The 16,439-nt window shown below is 40.4% G+C and overlaps 1 protein-coding gene across 1 annotated transcript in view; it reads left to right on the forward strand.

Annotated features, from left to right (window-relative positions):
• LOC114653900 (clavesin-1) overlaps positions 1-16,439 on the forward strand; it is a 182,807-nt gene that overhangs the window by 58,152 nt on the left and 108,216 nt on the right. The window contains exon 2 of the mRNA XM_028804452.2: positions 15,835-16,009. Within this exon, the coding sequence (XP_028660285.1) occupies positions 15,835-16,009 (175 nt within the window). The remainder of the gene's footprint in view (positions 1-15,834; positions 16,010-16,439) is intronic.

Consider the following 16,439-nt stretch of genomic DNA (forward strand, 5'->3'; position numbering starts at 1 on the left):
CAGCTGCTCTGAAAGAACTGAAGTTTTGCATTTATCCTCGCTTTATTGAGAGCATGGCTGCAGCTGTCCATCCAACCATACATTTTCAAATGGTCACAAGGAGTCGGTGCCGCACTAACACAAGATAGGATTGGCCATCAGTCAGAGTGGCAAACTCACAGACGTCCGACTACACATTATTCCACATTAAAATAAATTTCCGCATTAACCAGATATTTGTCAGTGTTTAAAACAACGTAAATCTCTCCAATCATAGGACATGCAATGTGTTAACAGACACTCATAATCTCAGAGACTCTTAATTAACCGGGTTACTGAAACTGTGCTGTTGATTCCTAATAAATCAGCAATAATAAATGTGTATTGTACCTTGTTTTTTAAACCAAAATAATGCTTGTTAGTGTATTAGCATAAACACTAAAATTTGAATAAAAGTGCAAGGAAGATATTTAAATGGTGCAGTGAAAATGTTACTGGCTGAGTAAGTGTTATTAACCAGCTATTGTCTCCATGCGCTGATTTAGTGCAAACATCATAAACCTGATAAAGTAATTTTCAAAAAAAACTCATTTGAAAAGCGTGTCTCTATAAAATCAACTTTAAAGTCCACTGTTCCTCTGCTTTCCTAACCTGCTTATCCAAGGCAGGGTGGCTGGGCATCTGAGGCGTATCTCAGCAGTCATCAGGCACAGGGCAGAAACAGTACCTCCGCAGGCACCAGTCCCACACAGGCAGCTTTAAAGTGTTTGTGTAAAATAAAATTTGATATTCAGTAATTCATGTGGCATTGATATAAAAATGTATTGGTTTTAAGCAGTTATCTTCTCTTTTAAAGTCATTGAACACATTTAGAATGTGCACATGATAAGATAAATCAGGTAGTCCACAATGATGATATCTATCTATTATAAAAAGAAATCCTGTTCCCTGTCCTGATAGTCTACGATACGTGATCTTTCTCGGAAGATAATTTAAAGACCCGCGAGACGAAAGAGACCTGCCACGGTGCGTCTCACGGGAACATAGAACGAGAGTCTTGCAAGACACACCCTACTTACAAGCAAAATCAAAAAAGAAAAACAAATCAGTAGTGTAAAGGCAGTCATGCAGCACACACAGCTCCAGGGCTTTCAGTGCATATAAAGTGTATAAGGTCAATACGGTAGAAATGTATAGGGTAGAAATGAAATGAAGAAGGTAGAAATGAAACATCGACGATTAAACGAAGAAGAAAGAAAAGCGCTGAGAAAAGAGACTCAGATGCGTTGGACAGAAAAAAGATCAAAAAAGAATAATCAAGGTGCAAATTCAGAAAATAAGGAAAGTAATTATCAGCCCGGAACAAGTGGAATTGAAAAAAAAGCACGTCCAATCCGGCTCAGAATTAAATGACAGTGAGTAAAATGACAAAGTAGAACTTCATAGAGATATTTACAAACGTTGGTGCTAAACACGTGCAGAGCAGGTTAGAGACTATGAAACCAGGGAAATTAGAAAGGCTCAAAAAAAACAAAACAAAAAAAAAAACGTTGGCACTATACACATGTGGAGAAAGTTAAAGGATATGAAAGTAGGAAAATTAGAAAATATAAAAAAAGTAAAGATCGCAGTAGCGCAAACAAACAAACTGCCTCATTTAACTATGCACCAGTCTAACTTTGGTTTTGCACAATAATTACTACACTATTGCACCTTAACACTTAATTCTACTTTATTCACATAATTTTACTTATTTATTATGTTCTACTATACTGTTATCTTTCAGTCTATGACTTTTTATTAATCTAACTGATATTCTTCTAACTTTGCACAGTTTTTGATAAGCGGATCAGGATGCATTTCACTGCGTGTTGTCCTGTATAACTATACATGTGACAAATAAAGAATCTTGAGAATTTCAAAAACGGAGTTTACCACACATGCATTTATTGGTTACTTTGTTAATGTATATATATTTATCTGTCTGCTTTTTTAAAAACCTAAATCCACCCCAGAAGTCAAAAACGTTCTGTCTAGCCCTTGTACAAAAACCTAGACAAAAGCTGGGGTATCACCTTGGTAACCCCATGTACTTTTGGAACTGTGAGAGGAAAATAGCACGACTTTACAGACAGGAGTCCAATGCAGAACTCTGCTTACTTTGTTACTTTGTAAAAAAAAATTATTAAATGCTGATGATGTAGATTGTTTTGTCTGTGCTGAAATTCCAAACAGAGAAACTTATCCTGACCTCATTAAAAAGATTCAGCATATTGGGACTCGCAAGATTACAAATATTGTTTTTACAGAAGTTCTGAAATAAAAGTGAAAACTAATGAAATAGCAACAATTCAAAGAAAAAACAATCTTAAAAGTGTGTATCCGGAAAACCAAACACGGGGGTTGGCGAGAGAAGCGAGCAGGGGCGAAGCCTCCTAGTTTTTAAAGAATTTCAAAAAAATCTACATCTTGCCTGAAGAAGGGGCCTGAGTTGCCTCGAAAGCTTGCATATTGTAATCTTTCTAGTTAGCCAATAAAAGGTGTCATTTTGCTTGGCTTTTCTCTAAAAAAATCTAAAATCCTGTGTTCATTTAGTCATTCTGGGGTATTGAGTGTTACTTGATGTGGAGAAAAAATTGGCTGTAGCAAAATGTGAAAGAAGTGAGGAGGTTTGAATACTTTCTGAAGGCACTGCATTTGCAATTTTACCACATATTTACTTGTTTAACTCATTTTTCTTTTTACTTTACTTTTTCTGTGGTGTTTTCACTTTTGATTGTTTCTACCACTTAATGGCAAGCTTAGTTGACTCCAACACAAATAACACTGAATGCTAAAGGGCAGCTGTTTTAGTGTTACTCAGTTATCTGCTTATTAGTCAGTAATATCATACATTAACTGAAAACTGAAAAGGACAAGATGTTGTGGAATAAGCGCTCTGTAGTGCCCCATTGAACCCACCAGACAGACGTCCAGGACACACGTTTAAAAGCACCAGAAGATTCTTTAATAATATTCTCTTCAATAAAGTGTACAAAGCACCGCACACTCCACAATTCTCAATACTCAATAATACAATAAATAATCACCATCCTCCAACTCCCAGCAGCTCCGTTCCACACCCTCCCAACTCAGCTCGGTCTGCTGGGGTTTCCCACAGTCCTTTTAAAGTCTATGACCCGGAAGTATTTCTTCTCTGGGTCAACACCACATCTTCCTTTGTCCTGGAAGTACTGCAGGCTTCCGTCCTCGTGACCCCGAAGTACTTCCGGGGTAGCGTAATCGTAAAAGTCCCCGGGTTCTTGGTGACCTCCCCCTGGCGGCACCCACGGCACCCAACAGGGCTGAAGAGACGGACTCGGAATCCAAGGAACCATTTCCATCCAGGGGAGCTGCCATCTAGCGTCCCGGGGGATGTAGTGTCCTGGCCGGACTGAAACGCCGGCTGTCCATCACAATATTTAAAAGTAAAATAATGAATTCCTATGAATCTAACACACATATTCCTGCTTCATTAAGTAAAGATTTGGCATAACTAGTTTGCAATTTCTGGATTTAAAAGTACAAACTGGGAAGTTACAGATTGCCTAATGAATGCTGGATTCCAATTTAAAGGAGATCTTGTTTAGGATGAAAATGTGCAGCTCCTGGGGACCTCTGGGACTAAACTTGAGAACCAGTGGTGTTCTAATTGAGAGCCAAATAAGGGTTAATAATATAACATTTGGAAAAAACTATGCAAAATGCAGGTGGCACAGTAAGTAAGCAATGCCAACAGTCTGCTTTCCTTTTGCCACTAGGTCACCATCTTTGTCGTCTTTTGCCTGTTCTCCCAGCGTTTTCTCTGGGTAGTCTGGTTTCTCACCGATACCTAAAGTAGTGTAGATTAGATTGATTGGTGACTAATTTTGCACAGTTTCAGTGAAGGGAACATGAGGGTGCCCTTTGATGGACTGGCAATTCATTAGAAACTGGTCCCTGCATGGCTCCATCCCCCCATAACCATGTGAGAAGAGTGAATGCAGAAAATGAACATCATGCAAGATGTTACTCGCCACATGAACAAAAATGGACAAAGTTGTCTGGTATGACTGAACAATTAGTATGTGAGTACGAAAAAAGAATTCTTTTATTGAAACTTCACATTCAAGCTTGTTCATTTGAAATGCAGGCATTTAATGACAAAATCATGAAAGTAAACTTAAGCAGCATTAACATTTGTAAACTCTTACAGACATCATGAATAGAACTCAATGGAGTCTGAAGAAAATGGTGATAAAGTGCCTAGCATGCAGGCTTGCTCATATTAAAATGTTATCAACACACAGCAGGTTACCGTTCATGAAGGAAATGAAACAAAGAGTCAGAGACCTGCAGTATTATTCATGGTGTGCAAGAAGAAAATCTGCTTACCTCATCTACTTGTTTATAAGGAAAAGTTTATGGACACTGAAAAAAAGGAGACCAAGTACAGGAATCTCATTCTGCACACTGGAAAAAAAGCTGTATTTGCAAAAGTGATTTGTATAAGTTTATTTGAAAGGTCAACTGCATTAACACGTAATTGACTTTTGAATTAGGTTCATTTCCCTTTTATCTACAGAAACTAGGCCTCTGCATTCATTCATTCATATACGCAGAATCAGAATCAGAATTGAAGCTATTCCAGAAACATTGTGTGCAAGGCAGAAATGAACTCTGGACATGCTGCTGGTCCATCGACACACACACACACTATGACAATTTATATAGGGAGATACCTGGAGAAAAGCCACACAGACAGGAGTAGAACATACAAATTTCAATCACATACACAGACTGGGCCATGAGACATCCAACAGACTGTATAGCTCTCTCCCATCATGACTCTCTTCTCCCTAACCCATTATCTATTTATGTATATAAAATTCTAAGCGGCGTCTATTAAATAAAAACTTGCATACCACTAGGCCCTGAACCTTGATCTTGGTCTTAATCAAGAGCTTATGCCATGATACACATAACATGACCCATGAATTGGATGTGCAGGGTACCTCAGTCACGTAATTGAACTTTGGGACATGTTCACCTCATGGCGGTGGCATGGCTATATCCCATGGATGACAAGGAAAGAACATCAACAACATTGGCTGACAGTAAAGCTCATTGCACAGAATAATCAGACAAGTGTTTATGCCACGAAAAAAATGATCCGCGACCTCGGCTCACTGTTATGCAAAAAGCAGGAGCCATTTCACTGATGAATGAGAAACAATGAGATATCAGGACATTGCCGTACTTACCAAAGTGAGGGGTCAGCTTGAATATAGAGCCACTGAACCACAAGTGCAAACTGAAGAACAAGAAGAACAGCAGCGCCATCTGCTCAGCATCAGATGTAAAATACACAATATAAGAGCTGATTCAGAATGACAACACACTATAACTTCCTCGGGATGTGCAAGAACAAACTATTTACAACATTTGCACAATATTAACAGTGAGTGTCACACACATAAAGGAAGGCACTGAACTGAACCAGATCAGGAAGCTGAACCAGATCTTCAACAGGTTTGACTCATTCTTGTCAGTCCAGCCCTCTCCCAACACTGACAGCCTCTGTGAGCGAGCTGAGGAAGTTCTAGAATCCCAATTGCCATCTGCACCCTGCACAACCTTCCCTCACAATGACATCTCCACTCTCTGGACTTTGTGCCTCAGCTGATAAAGTGAGGAGAGCGCTGGGAAAACTCTGCATAAACAAGTCTGCAGGGCCGGATGCAATCAACCCTAGGGTACTGAAACATGTGCTAATCAACTCTGTGGGGTCCTTCAGCACCTTATTCTCCCTTTCCCTGAATTTATAAAAGTTTCCTCATCTGTGGAAAACATCCTATGTGGTCCCAGTGCCAAAGAAAGGTCATTCCAGTAATCCCAAGGACTTCAGACCAGTTGCTCTTACTTTGTAACGGTTGTCTGGAATATGCGTGTGTCACTGTGAATTTGTACCTTTCCCCATTCCTGTTATTAGTGGAATGGCTTAATTTGTAAGGCCGGCCAATTGTACAGTGGGAGGGGAGTACCTGGCTTGGGGGCCCAACAGACTGTACGGGGAGGAGCCAACAGTATGTAAATGGGTGAAGAGGAGAAGTGCAGAGCCAAGAGAGAAGAGGACGCCATCACAGAAAAAGGCAAGAGGGAAAGGATTGACACCTCATGGAAAATGTCATGTGAACCCGGGTTCATTTCAGGATGAATTATTTTTATTTTCTAGTGAAGGTCTTTGGGAGAGGACCTGACAGGCCAGCACAAGGAACTGTTGATCTGTACGTTAGGAGGTGTAGTTCGGCGCCTCATTCCCCACTGCAGACTGAAATAGTCATTCCGTACAGAGAATATTTAAAGGACTACGAATACATTATTTTTTTTCTCTTGCTCAAACTTCTGTATTAGTAGCATATGCGTTTAAGTGTTTTGTGCCGTGATTTTTGTTGGGAGAGAAGCGCTGCAGCACGATATTATGTATATTGAGTTTTTTTTTTACAGTAAGTGTGTGTATCTTCTTCCAATAATCATTTTTTACTTAACCCTGCATTCACTGGTGTGTCTCTGTACTTGGGGTGGTGTAGTAGGAAAGTAGTGTCACTCGTGCCCCGGATTATTATTTTTTCCTTTGCTGCTGCTCTAGGAGAGCAGCGCATATTATAATCTCGCTAGTTCTAAGAGTGGTACAACTTCATACATCATGAAGACCTTTGAGAGGCTGGTTCTAAAACAGCTACAGCCCCTGTTTTTCAGAACATCTGGTTTCTCTGCAGTTTGCATATCTGTTTTGTCTTGGTAGAGAAATATTTTACTCTACTTTCCCCTATTGTATTATTAATATGTAGCCTTTGTCAGAATGCCTCAGATCTCACAGACTTACCACTGTTTATAAGGTATTATAGTATATAACTTCTCCCCACTTTCCCTTCTACATTTATAACTTCAGGCAATTAGGTGTAGTAAAAGACAAGCAGGAGTTTAGTTACAATTTAAACAATGTATTATTGATAATATTCATAAATAATAACAATATGCAAAGTACATTTGAATATTGACAACCATACAACCTGATAAATGGTAATGTGTAGTTCAAGCGGCACACAGACTTGCTAGTTACTTAAAAATATCTCTAGTTAAGGCATCATTGGTGGTCAGTTTTCTTCACAACAGGCCGCACGCCTGTCTCAATATGGCTGCCGAGCTGTGCTCATCATTGTATTGTCCTTTTCAGTTCATGGTGTGAGATGCTCCTTCATCATTTGGTAAGAGAGAGAGTGTGAGGTAAGCAAGCAAATTTATAGATTTTCTGTCCAACCCCTAGAGCCAATAGGACGTCATAGTACTTAAAGGCTTTTGACACAAGCCAATTCCAAACAGCCATACTTCAGACCAATGGGGTAATAGAACACCTTCACACCTGCCATCCCCCAAAACCATATGTTAAGGTAAAGCTTGGCAGTTTGGCAGTCTGGCTTTGTGTGGGAGTTGAGAAACTTCAGAGAAACATTTACCAAACTTGTTTCAGGCATTTCCCCCAAATCCTGCCGTAAAATTCAAAGAGACTCAGTCCTTGCGTGGGGGGGTTTGGAGGTTGTAAACATGAATGCTTCTCACTAATGTAACACTAATATGACATTGCTTTGCCTAAGTTACAAATAAAGACATACAAAATATTTATCAACTTATATGCAAAATCTTACATCACAACACTATCAGACACATTTAGGTATGGAGGATGTTGTCATTAACATTCTCCACAGAGCCCACTCCCACTTGGACAAAGATGGCACCACACTCAGTATCATGTTCTTTAACTTTTCTAGTGCTTTTACCACCATTCCGCCTCATTGACTGGGAGTAAAGCTCAAGGTTTTGAATGTTGATGCCCCCACAATCTCCTGGTCATGGACTACATGACCAACAGGCAGCAGTTTGTGTAGATGAGAGTCTGTTTGTCAGAAATGGTGGTGTGTAACACTGGAGCACCTCAGTGAACTGTCCTGTCTCCCTCCCTGTTCACCCTCTATACAACAGACTTCCAGCACAATATCAGCGGTTGCCATCTATAGACATTTTCAGATGACTCGTCATAGGTTGCATTAATAATGTAGATGAGTCAGAGTACAGGAAAGTCATGGAGGGATTTGTCTTATGGTGCTGGGACAACAACCTGCATCTCAACATCAGTAAGATAAAGGAGCAGGTGGTGGACATTAGGTGTCCCAAGGAGCCTCTGAGACCAGTCACCAAGTGGGAGAATGTGGAAGTACCTGGGGGTTCATATAAACAACAAACTGGACTGGTCTAACAACACAGTGGTGCTGTATAAGAAGGGCCAGAGCAGACTTCACTTGCTGAGGAAACTCAGATCTTTTGATGTGTGCAGCAAGCTGCTGGAAATGTTCTATCAATCCATAGTAGCCAGTGTGGCGTTCTACGCTGTGGTCTCCTGTGGAATCAACTTCAGCTCAAAAGAAGCACAATGACTGGAGCACCTTTAGCCACAGGCTCATTCCACCACAGTGTGCTAAGAAGTGCTTCTGGGGTTTTTTTCTGCACAATGCTATCAGGCATGTTATTGCATCCTCCCGGGGAACTCGTTAAGTTTATTTTGTAATGCCATTTTGAAATATCTGAAGAATATGCATTTATTTACTTATTTTTATTTACATATCGATTGATTGATTGGCTGTTTTATTTGTCCTGTGAGTCTGTATCCTTGTTTTTTATGTTTCTGCTACTGTATGCATATGAATTCCCCCTTGGGATTAATAAACTTTATTTAATCTAATCTAATGCTAAAGAACAAGCAATACACTGGACATTTGATGAACACTGCTTATTAATGTTGAATCAGCAATGTATTGTTTCATGGTGAAAAGAAAAAAAATGCGTTGCCAAAATGGAAAAGTTTTTGTAGATGTTGTGGAAGATGACCCCCGGACACAGGCAGACGGACTCAGAATGTCGCCCAAAACATACACTGTTTTATTTTTACTTTTCTGCGCACACAACACCAACACTCAATACCTCAGTCCTTATCTTTCTTTATCTTTCTTTTTTTCACTGCCTCCACTGCTCTCCTGCAAGCTCTGTCCTCTTCCACCCAACTCCGGCTTTCCGAATGGAGTGAGGCGGCCCCTTATATAATGCACCCAGATGTGCTCCCTGATGATATCCCAGAAGCACTCCCTGGTGTGGTGGAAATGCTGCAGTCCAAGGCTCCTTACTCCTTACTCACCACATTGTTGATCCTTCCAGCTCCATGGCTTACACACTATCCAGAATGGCTCCCCTCTTGCGTCCTGAGGAAGAAATTGCCCCTCTCCCAGTCCCCTGCTTCTCCAGAACTCCCGGTGGGGCAAGGACCCTGGCCATCCATCACAACATGAATTCAAGACCGAACTGTCCTAATATGGTGGAGCTTCCGGTTTTGGGCCCTTCAGGCAGGTCCAGGTGGACAGACACCACCGGAAGTGATGTCAAAGGAGTTCTAGCCATCGATCAACCGGTCTGTAGAGGGAGGAAGAGAGAAAGACATCAGAATACAGGAACCCCTGGAGTGGTGGTAGAATTGCTGTCACTTGAGGCTTCAGCTGTGCACACGTGTGACACGGACATATTGGCATAGGGAGAATGTTTTAGACTGGGATTATTGTATTGTGTGTACAGTTCTGGGTGGCTGTATTCTCCACTGGCTTTCACTTATTTTTATCATCTTGAAAAATGACATGTGCACTTTCTCTTCTGTGTTTCTGCTGGAGCAAGTCAATTTCTCCGTAAAGATCAATAACTATAATCTATCTGTCTAACCCTTGTGCCACTGTGCCATGAATCACTAGAAATATTCAGGCATAAATGGAATTCCCACATAAAATTCTTCACATTGATATGCTGTAACGCCAATCCATTTGTTTTCTTAATCCACTTTGGTACATTATTATATCTCAAGTAACCAGAGTCTATGTTATGTTTCAGCCAGGGTTCGTTTTATTATTGTTTTTGAGAGTATATTTTTCATGTTTTTATGTAATTTCTGTTAGGTTTGATTTTTATTTGTTATTTGTGTACATGCTATGATTTAGTTATGTAAATCTTTACTTACGTATGCATTAAGTATGCATCTATCTATCTATCTATCTATCTATCTATCTATCTATCTATCTATCTATCTATCTATCTATCTATCTATCTATCTATCTATCTATCTATTAAAGTCTTGATGTATTGATTAAAATGGTATAAATGTTAAATAATCAGTCTTACCATCATACCATTTTTGTTCATTCTTTGAATGAGTCATCCTAAGGCAGTGTTAGGTCTGTAAGAAGTAAACACTTAATCTAGACAGTACTGGACACTAGGGAGGAAATTACAGAAATGACACTTATTAAAGATTTTTACTTAAAGGAATACCCCATCATTTTTGCTTCTAATACTCACCCAGTGTTGATTAAAATAAGGGCCAAGGAAAAAATGTAAATTCACATCTTCAGTGCAGAGATACAGAATTATGACACAATAAGCTTCAATGGGCATCTGACTTGAACATACCATACCATTTTTATTTGTTAAGCGCTTAAAAACACAGCATTACAACTGACCGAAGCACTGTACAGTTAAAACAAGCAAGACTAAAAGCAAAATATTAAAAACAAACATTGAGAGAATTAAAACAGAGACACTAAAAAACAGGTCAGGGGACCCAATAAAACAGAGAAATAGCAAAAAGCAAGTGGAAATAAGACAGGTTAAGAATTAAAAGCCAATGTGAAGAAGTGAGTTTTTAGGTTTGATTTGAATGTGGCGACTGAAGCGGCTTGCCTAACCACTAAAGGTAAGGAGTTCCAGAGCCTAGGTGCACAGACAGAAAAAGCCCTTTCACCACGAGCTTTAAAATGTGCCTTGGGAACGGTTAGGAGCAGCTGATCTGCGGATCTAAGAACACGAGGGGGATTGTGACGATGGAGCAAGACACTCAAGTAGGCAGGGGCTAGACCATTTAGTGCCTTATAGGTTAAGAGGATTATCTTAAAATCAATTCTGAAGCTAACCGGCAGCCAGTGTAGGGTTTTTAAAATCGGTGTAATGTGTTGGCTTCTGCTGCTTCCAGTTAAAAGCCTTGCAGCCGCATTTTGAACCAATTGGAGTCTCGAACAACAGCAAACAATATCGTAACATCCTTAAAAAAATCTCATATTACTTGTGTTCATCATTCAAAAGCCAGTGACCTTGTCACATGTTAATAACATCCAAAATACATTTATTTCTGCTAAAAGATTATTAAATGAACAATTTGCACACAAGTCTCTCACACTTGACAATGAACACCCTCAAGATGACTGAGCTTTTGAATTGAAGACCAACCTCTGAGTCCTGCCCTCTAATAGCTCATTCACTGGCTACCATGGCAAATCATGTGATATCAACATTGCAGAGTGTGGTCCAGGAGAGGGGCAATTAGTGATTAAGTTAAGAAAAGCAAGCGAAAATCTTATTGTGTGGAATGGATGCCCCATATTTGTGCTTTTCTGAAGGTCAACTCAGCAGTGCAGCTTCATAAACTGACATCGAATTACCCAGAAGTGCTGCAGTTGTGGCTTAATGGCCAATGATTTAGGAGAGAGTCGGGTCTTCATTTCAGAAGCTTGATCTTTTCTGAGTGCACTTTACTGCCATGCATGACAGAATTTAGTGGAAAAGGTTTATTTAGCAATATTCTATTAAAAAAATATTTTTTGAATGTTGTGAGCATATGACTGGATATCTGACATTTGAATTACACATGAGTAATTTGAGAGTTTTTAATGGACATTTTGATATTGTTTCTATTATTTAAGAATATTTGTTTCTACCTTCTTCACGAAAGCTTGAGATTAAACATTTTTCCATCACTACAGACAAGACAATGATAAAGAGCCTGGTGACCCCATATAATTAAAGGTTTGTTGCTAAACAATAAGATATGCAAAAAGTTCTGTAAACCTCTTTTCAGATGCCATTTCAAACTGAGAGAGCTTCTGGTTTTCAATCCTCCCTGCAGGAAGAGGCAGGTCCAGGTGGATGGACACCGGACGTGATGTCAGAGGTGTTATAGCAGTCAATCCCCCGGTCTGCTGAGGGAGGAAGAGAAATGCACTAGGACACAGCGCCAGCCCCTGGAGCAGAGGTAGAATTACAGTCACTAGAGCCCCGCAGCTGTCCCCTGTGCGCACACATGTGACAGCAGAAAAACATACCAGAGAAAAGTAGCACAGCCAGAAGATGAAAGCAGTAAACATGATACAAGTCTAAATTTAGTAACTGTAAGTCTGTCCTTTTTTCACTTAAAACAAGAATTGTAGCCAACAAATCAAAGTCAGAAATCAAAAACTGGAGTCTTTTATACCAGAAAATCGAACACCAAGCACACACTAATGAAGAGGTTTTTGTTTATTTAGCCAAACTTGGACACCAGGACCTACACAGTGCTGACCTTTACACCATCGTGTTAGTGACGTCATACACCACATCCTTCTTGTTGATTCCACAGTGACAACATTGCAACTTCAACACAAAATGGTGACTCCCATGAGATACAACAGGGCGTCAAGAAAACACGTTAAAATTAACATGTCTGCGGTGGGTTGGCACCCTGCCCGGGATTGGTTCCCTGCCTTGTGCCCTGTGTTGGCTGGGATTGGCTCCAGCAGACCCCCGTGACCCTGTGTTCGGATTCAGCGGGTTGGACAATGGATGGATGGAAATTAACATGTGGCAACATTGTTAAAATTTAAAATTAGAGCACAGAAGTGCATTCTGCAATAATCAAAACTCCTAATGGGAAAAAGAAAAGTAAAAGATGAGTACAAATAAAAGCTTTATTAAATACAAAACCAAATCATGACAGCAGGGGGAATAACAAATAGAACAGTTATAATTTATGGGAGGAGTATTCTTTTAATAAAAAGAGTAAAAGAACATTCACAAGTGAAACTTCACAATCGAAACAAAAATATCATCAGTAATTGAGACACCTGTTTAAAAGTGGCAGTAGGGCACCATAGGGAAAAGCATTGGCAAAATCTTAATTCTAATTCAAAGATAATTTGAAAAGCCATGCTCACACTTTTATTATTGTAAAAGAACAGTCTGATGTGTTTTTTTTTCCAAAACTTCTTCAGAAGGCTTCAGTATGTAGTACAACTATTACATTTTCTGTCCATCTGTCTATTTCCTAACCCACTTATTACATTTCTGGTGGCAGGGAGCTGGTGTTTATCCTAGCAGTATTGGGTCCAAGGCAAAAAACAAGCCTAGAGGGGGTGATGGTCATGTATTAGATTAGATTAGATTCAGCTTTATTGTCATTGTAGACATACAACAAAATGCTGTTTATCATCTAATTAGTGCAAATAATAGAGTACATGAGAAAATATATCTATACTAGTCATTTAGCCTGTTACAATAACGGGCGCTAGAACAGTAGTGCATAAACATTAGTAGGAACAGTCTATATTAAATGGCAAGGGACTTTGACCTCATTCTTTTTGTTGGTCGTATTTTTCTTTCTTTCAGCCTTTCTTTTGTTGATGTTTACTTGCTGAGCTGACCGTTCTTCGTGGGCTACCGCCGTGTATTGTGTGTCTTTAATTTTCTGTGACAGTAATATTGTCTTATACGGCTCTATTCAATAAGGGCGCGTAGATAATTTAGTTCAAATGGCTCTGGAATTTGTGAAGAGCAACAGGTGCAGATCTTTATTTACGCGCGCCTTTATTCGCTGCGCCCAATTGAGGTCGTCCTTTTGAGGCTCTCCTTTTTGTGCGCGCCCTTATTGAAGGATACCGTCTTGTATGTCCACTGGCTTGTAAATCCGTAATATACCTTTAATTTTCTCTGGCGGTAATACAGGCGTGCGCGTCGGTAATATGCCTTTAATCTCCTCTGACAGTAATACTGGCTTGTATGTGGCTGTAATATGCGTCACTGTATTGTGTATCTTTAATTTCCTCTCGCAGTAATACTGGTTTGTATTTCCGTAAAACGCCTCTAACTTTCTCTGACAGTAATATCGCGCATAGCACCGTGCCACGCGCATGCGCACTTCACCAGAAAACACCCACACACGGACACCTGGACGCACATAGGGATTTTATATATATAGATGATATGCCTATACTCACACAGTCATTAAGCAACCCATATGTCTTCCTATGAATTCATCTTCTAGCCTGCGTGTCCAGCTCAAGTGGTCAGGAGCCCATGCCTGTCTGGGTACTACTCCATCCTGGGTGCAAGGTAGGAAGTGACTTTGGCCAGGGCACCAGTCTTTGACAACATTCTCATTTGCATATCAAAATCACTCCTACAAGAATAATTTACACTCACCAAGTAATACATTTTCTAACCTGAATATTTGGAAAGCTTGGAATGCATTTGTAGTGAGAGAGTTTCAATTTAGATAAAAGAAAAGTGCAGGAGAGATACTAATGGTTTTAATTGCTTAATCCTTTGAGTGGTGGCACACAGCACTGTCTCATGTGTTACTACAGAGTGCGCACGTGACAGCTTTAATTAATGGTTGCCGGCCGGCAGCAGTGCAGCAAGCGATTGTGGGGGTTTGGGGGCACCAGCTAATTGTGGTGTGGTGTTGAGGATAAAAGGGAATGGGGTAAGTGCAGGGGTGAGAGAAAAAAAATGAAACCAAACTAAAGCAAATGTGAAAGCGAAAGTGATCGGTGGGGTTTAGGAAAGGTAAATGGGGAAGGATGAATTGGGCAGGATCAAACTGCTGAGCAGATTTCAGTTTAGTATGGCGTTGGGCTAGAAGAGCACTGGAAGGCAGAGGGACTCTCGTTGGCTGATTATTTAAAAAGGCATAGCTGGTAAGGAGGGGAAAGAGACTCCAGGAGCAGGATGAAGGATGGGGTCCTGACGTGGCAGCGTCCTGGAGGAGCTCTGGACACTGATGGAGGTGGCAGCTTCACGGACTACAGTGACACAGTGACAGTTCAGGTCCACTGATGGAGGGATGTGGTGGGCTACATTCGGGAGATGCCCTTGGGTCCTAGCAAGGACCAGAAACAGAGACAGAAAGATGAGCATGTGAGAGTTTACCTTTCCAAGTTAGATTTCAGTTATCCATCCATCCATCCATCCATTTTCCAACCCGCTGAATCCGAACATAGGGTCACGGGGGTCTGCTGGAGCCAATCCCAGCCAACACAGGGCACAAGGCAGGGAACCAATCCTGGGCAGGGTGCCAACCCACCGCAGGACACACACAAACACACCCACACACCAAGCACACACTAGGGCCAATTTAGAATCACCAATCCACCTAACCTGCATGTCTTTGGACTGTGGGAGGAAACCGGTCGCCCGAAGGAAACCCACGCAGACACGGGGAGAACATGCAAACTCCACGCAGGGTGGGCCTGGGAAGCGAACCCGGGTCTCCTAACTGCGAGGCAGCAGCGCTACCACTGCGCCACCGTGCCGCCCCGATTTCAGTTATTTATTGGATTATTTTTTTATTGTGGTTTTCAACACTGTTTAGTGAATATTTATTGACTTATTTATTCAAGAAGCACTGCATTTTTGCATTTTTTTAAACTCATAGTTGTTGTGTATATAAAAACACTCTGTATGTTTGCACCAACCCTTGTATGTTCGGTGTCCTCATTGCCCAGCTCATCCCAGTCATGGCTATCAGCAGTTTTGGGTTTAACAGGGTCATGGCAGCTGCAGCTAACCCAGACTGTCACAGCGTCTGCTATAATTCACATATACTGTATATATTACGTACTGCGGTGATCTCACCATAGTGCTCTTTGTCTGTCTTCCCAGGAACTCCTTCGTTGATATCCTGCGGGCAATTCTACTCTCTTTGGAAGTCCTCATTGAAGACCCTGAACTACAGATCAATGGTTTTATATTAATAATAGACTGGAGCAACTTTTCTTTCAAACAAGCGTCCAAGTTAACCCCAACCATCCTCAAACTGGCCATAGAAGGACTCCAGGTAAGTTTGTAACAATAGTTTATCCACATAAGGACAAGAGTTACAAAATTCTGATATAGTGAACAGTTGAATTTTCAGCATTTCTTGCAGACAAACTTTACCAAGAAATAAATGGGATTTTTTACTTTAACATTTATCCATTTATTTTCTCTGAATTACATAACCTTTTAGTGATATTTTTACCTAAGCTTTAAAAACTTTTTTTTGTCTTTAAATGTCAGAATTCTGACACATGCTTGAAGTAAGTGACAGTAATTACAAGCAAATTGTTGAATTTAGGAGAATAATAAAGAAAGTGTAGACAATTACCCATAATTGCATGCATTTGCAGCTAAGTTCTGCTCTTATATAGCGCTCCTCCTGGAAGACAAGTTAAAAGTATTCACAAATATTCATAAATAAATGATAAAAGAAAAACTATGAAATCATG

Source organism: Erpetoichthys calabaricus, chromosome 6 (genome assembly GCF_900747795.2).
Source record: "Erpetoichthys calabaricus chromosome 6, fErpCal1.3, whole genome shotgun sequence".
Classification (NCBI taxonomy): domain Eukaryota; kingdom Metazoa; phylum Chordata; class Cladistia; order Polypteriformes; family Polypteridae; genus Erpetoichthys; species Erpetoichthys calabaricus.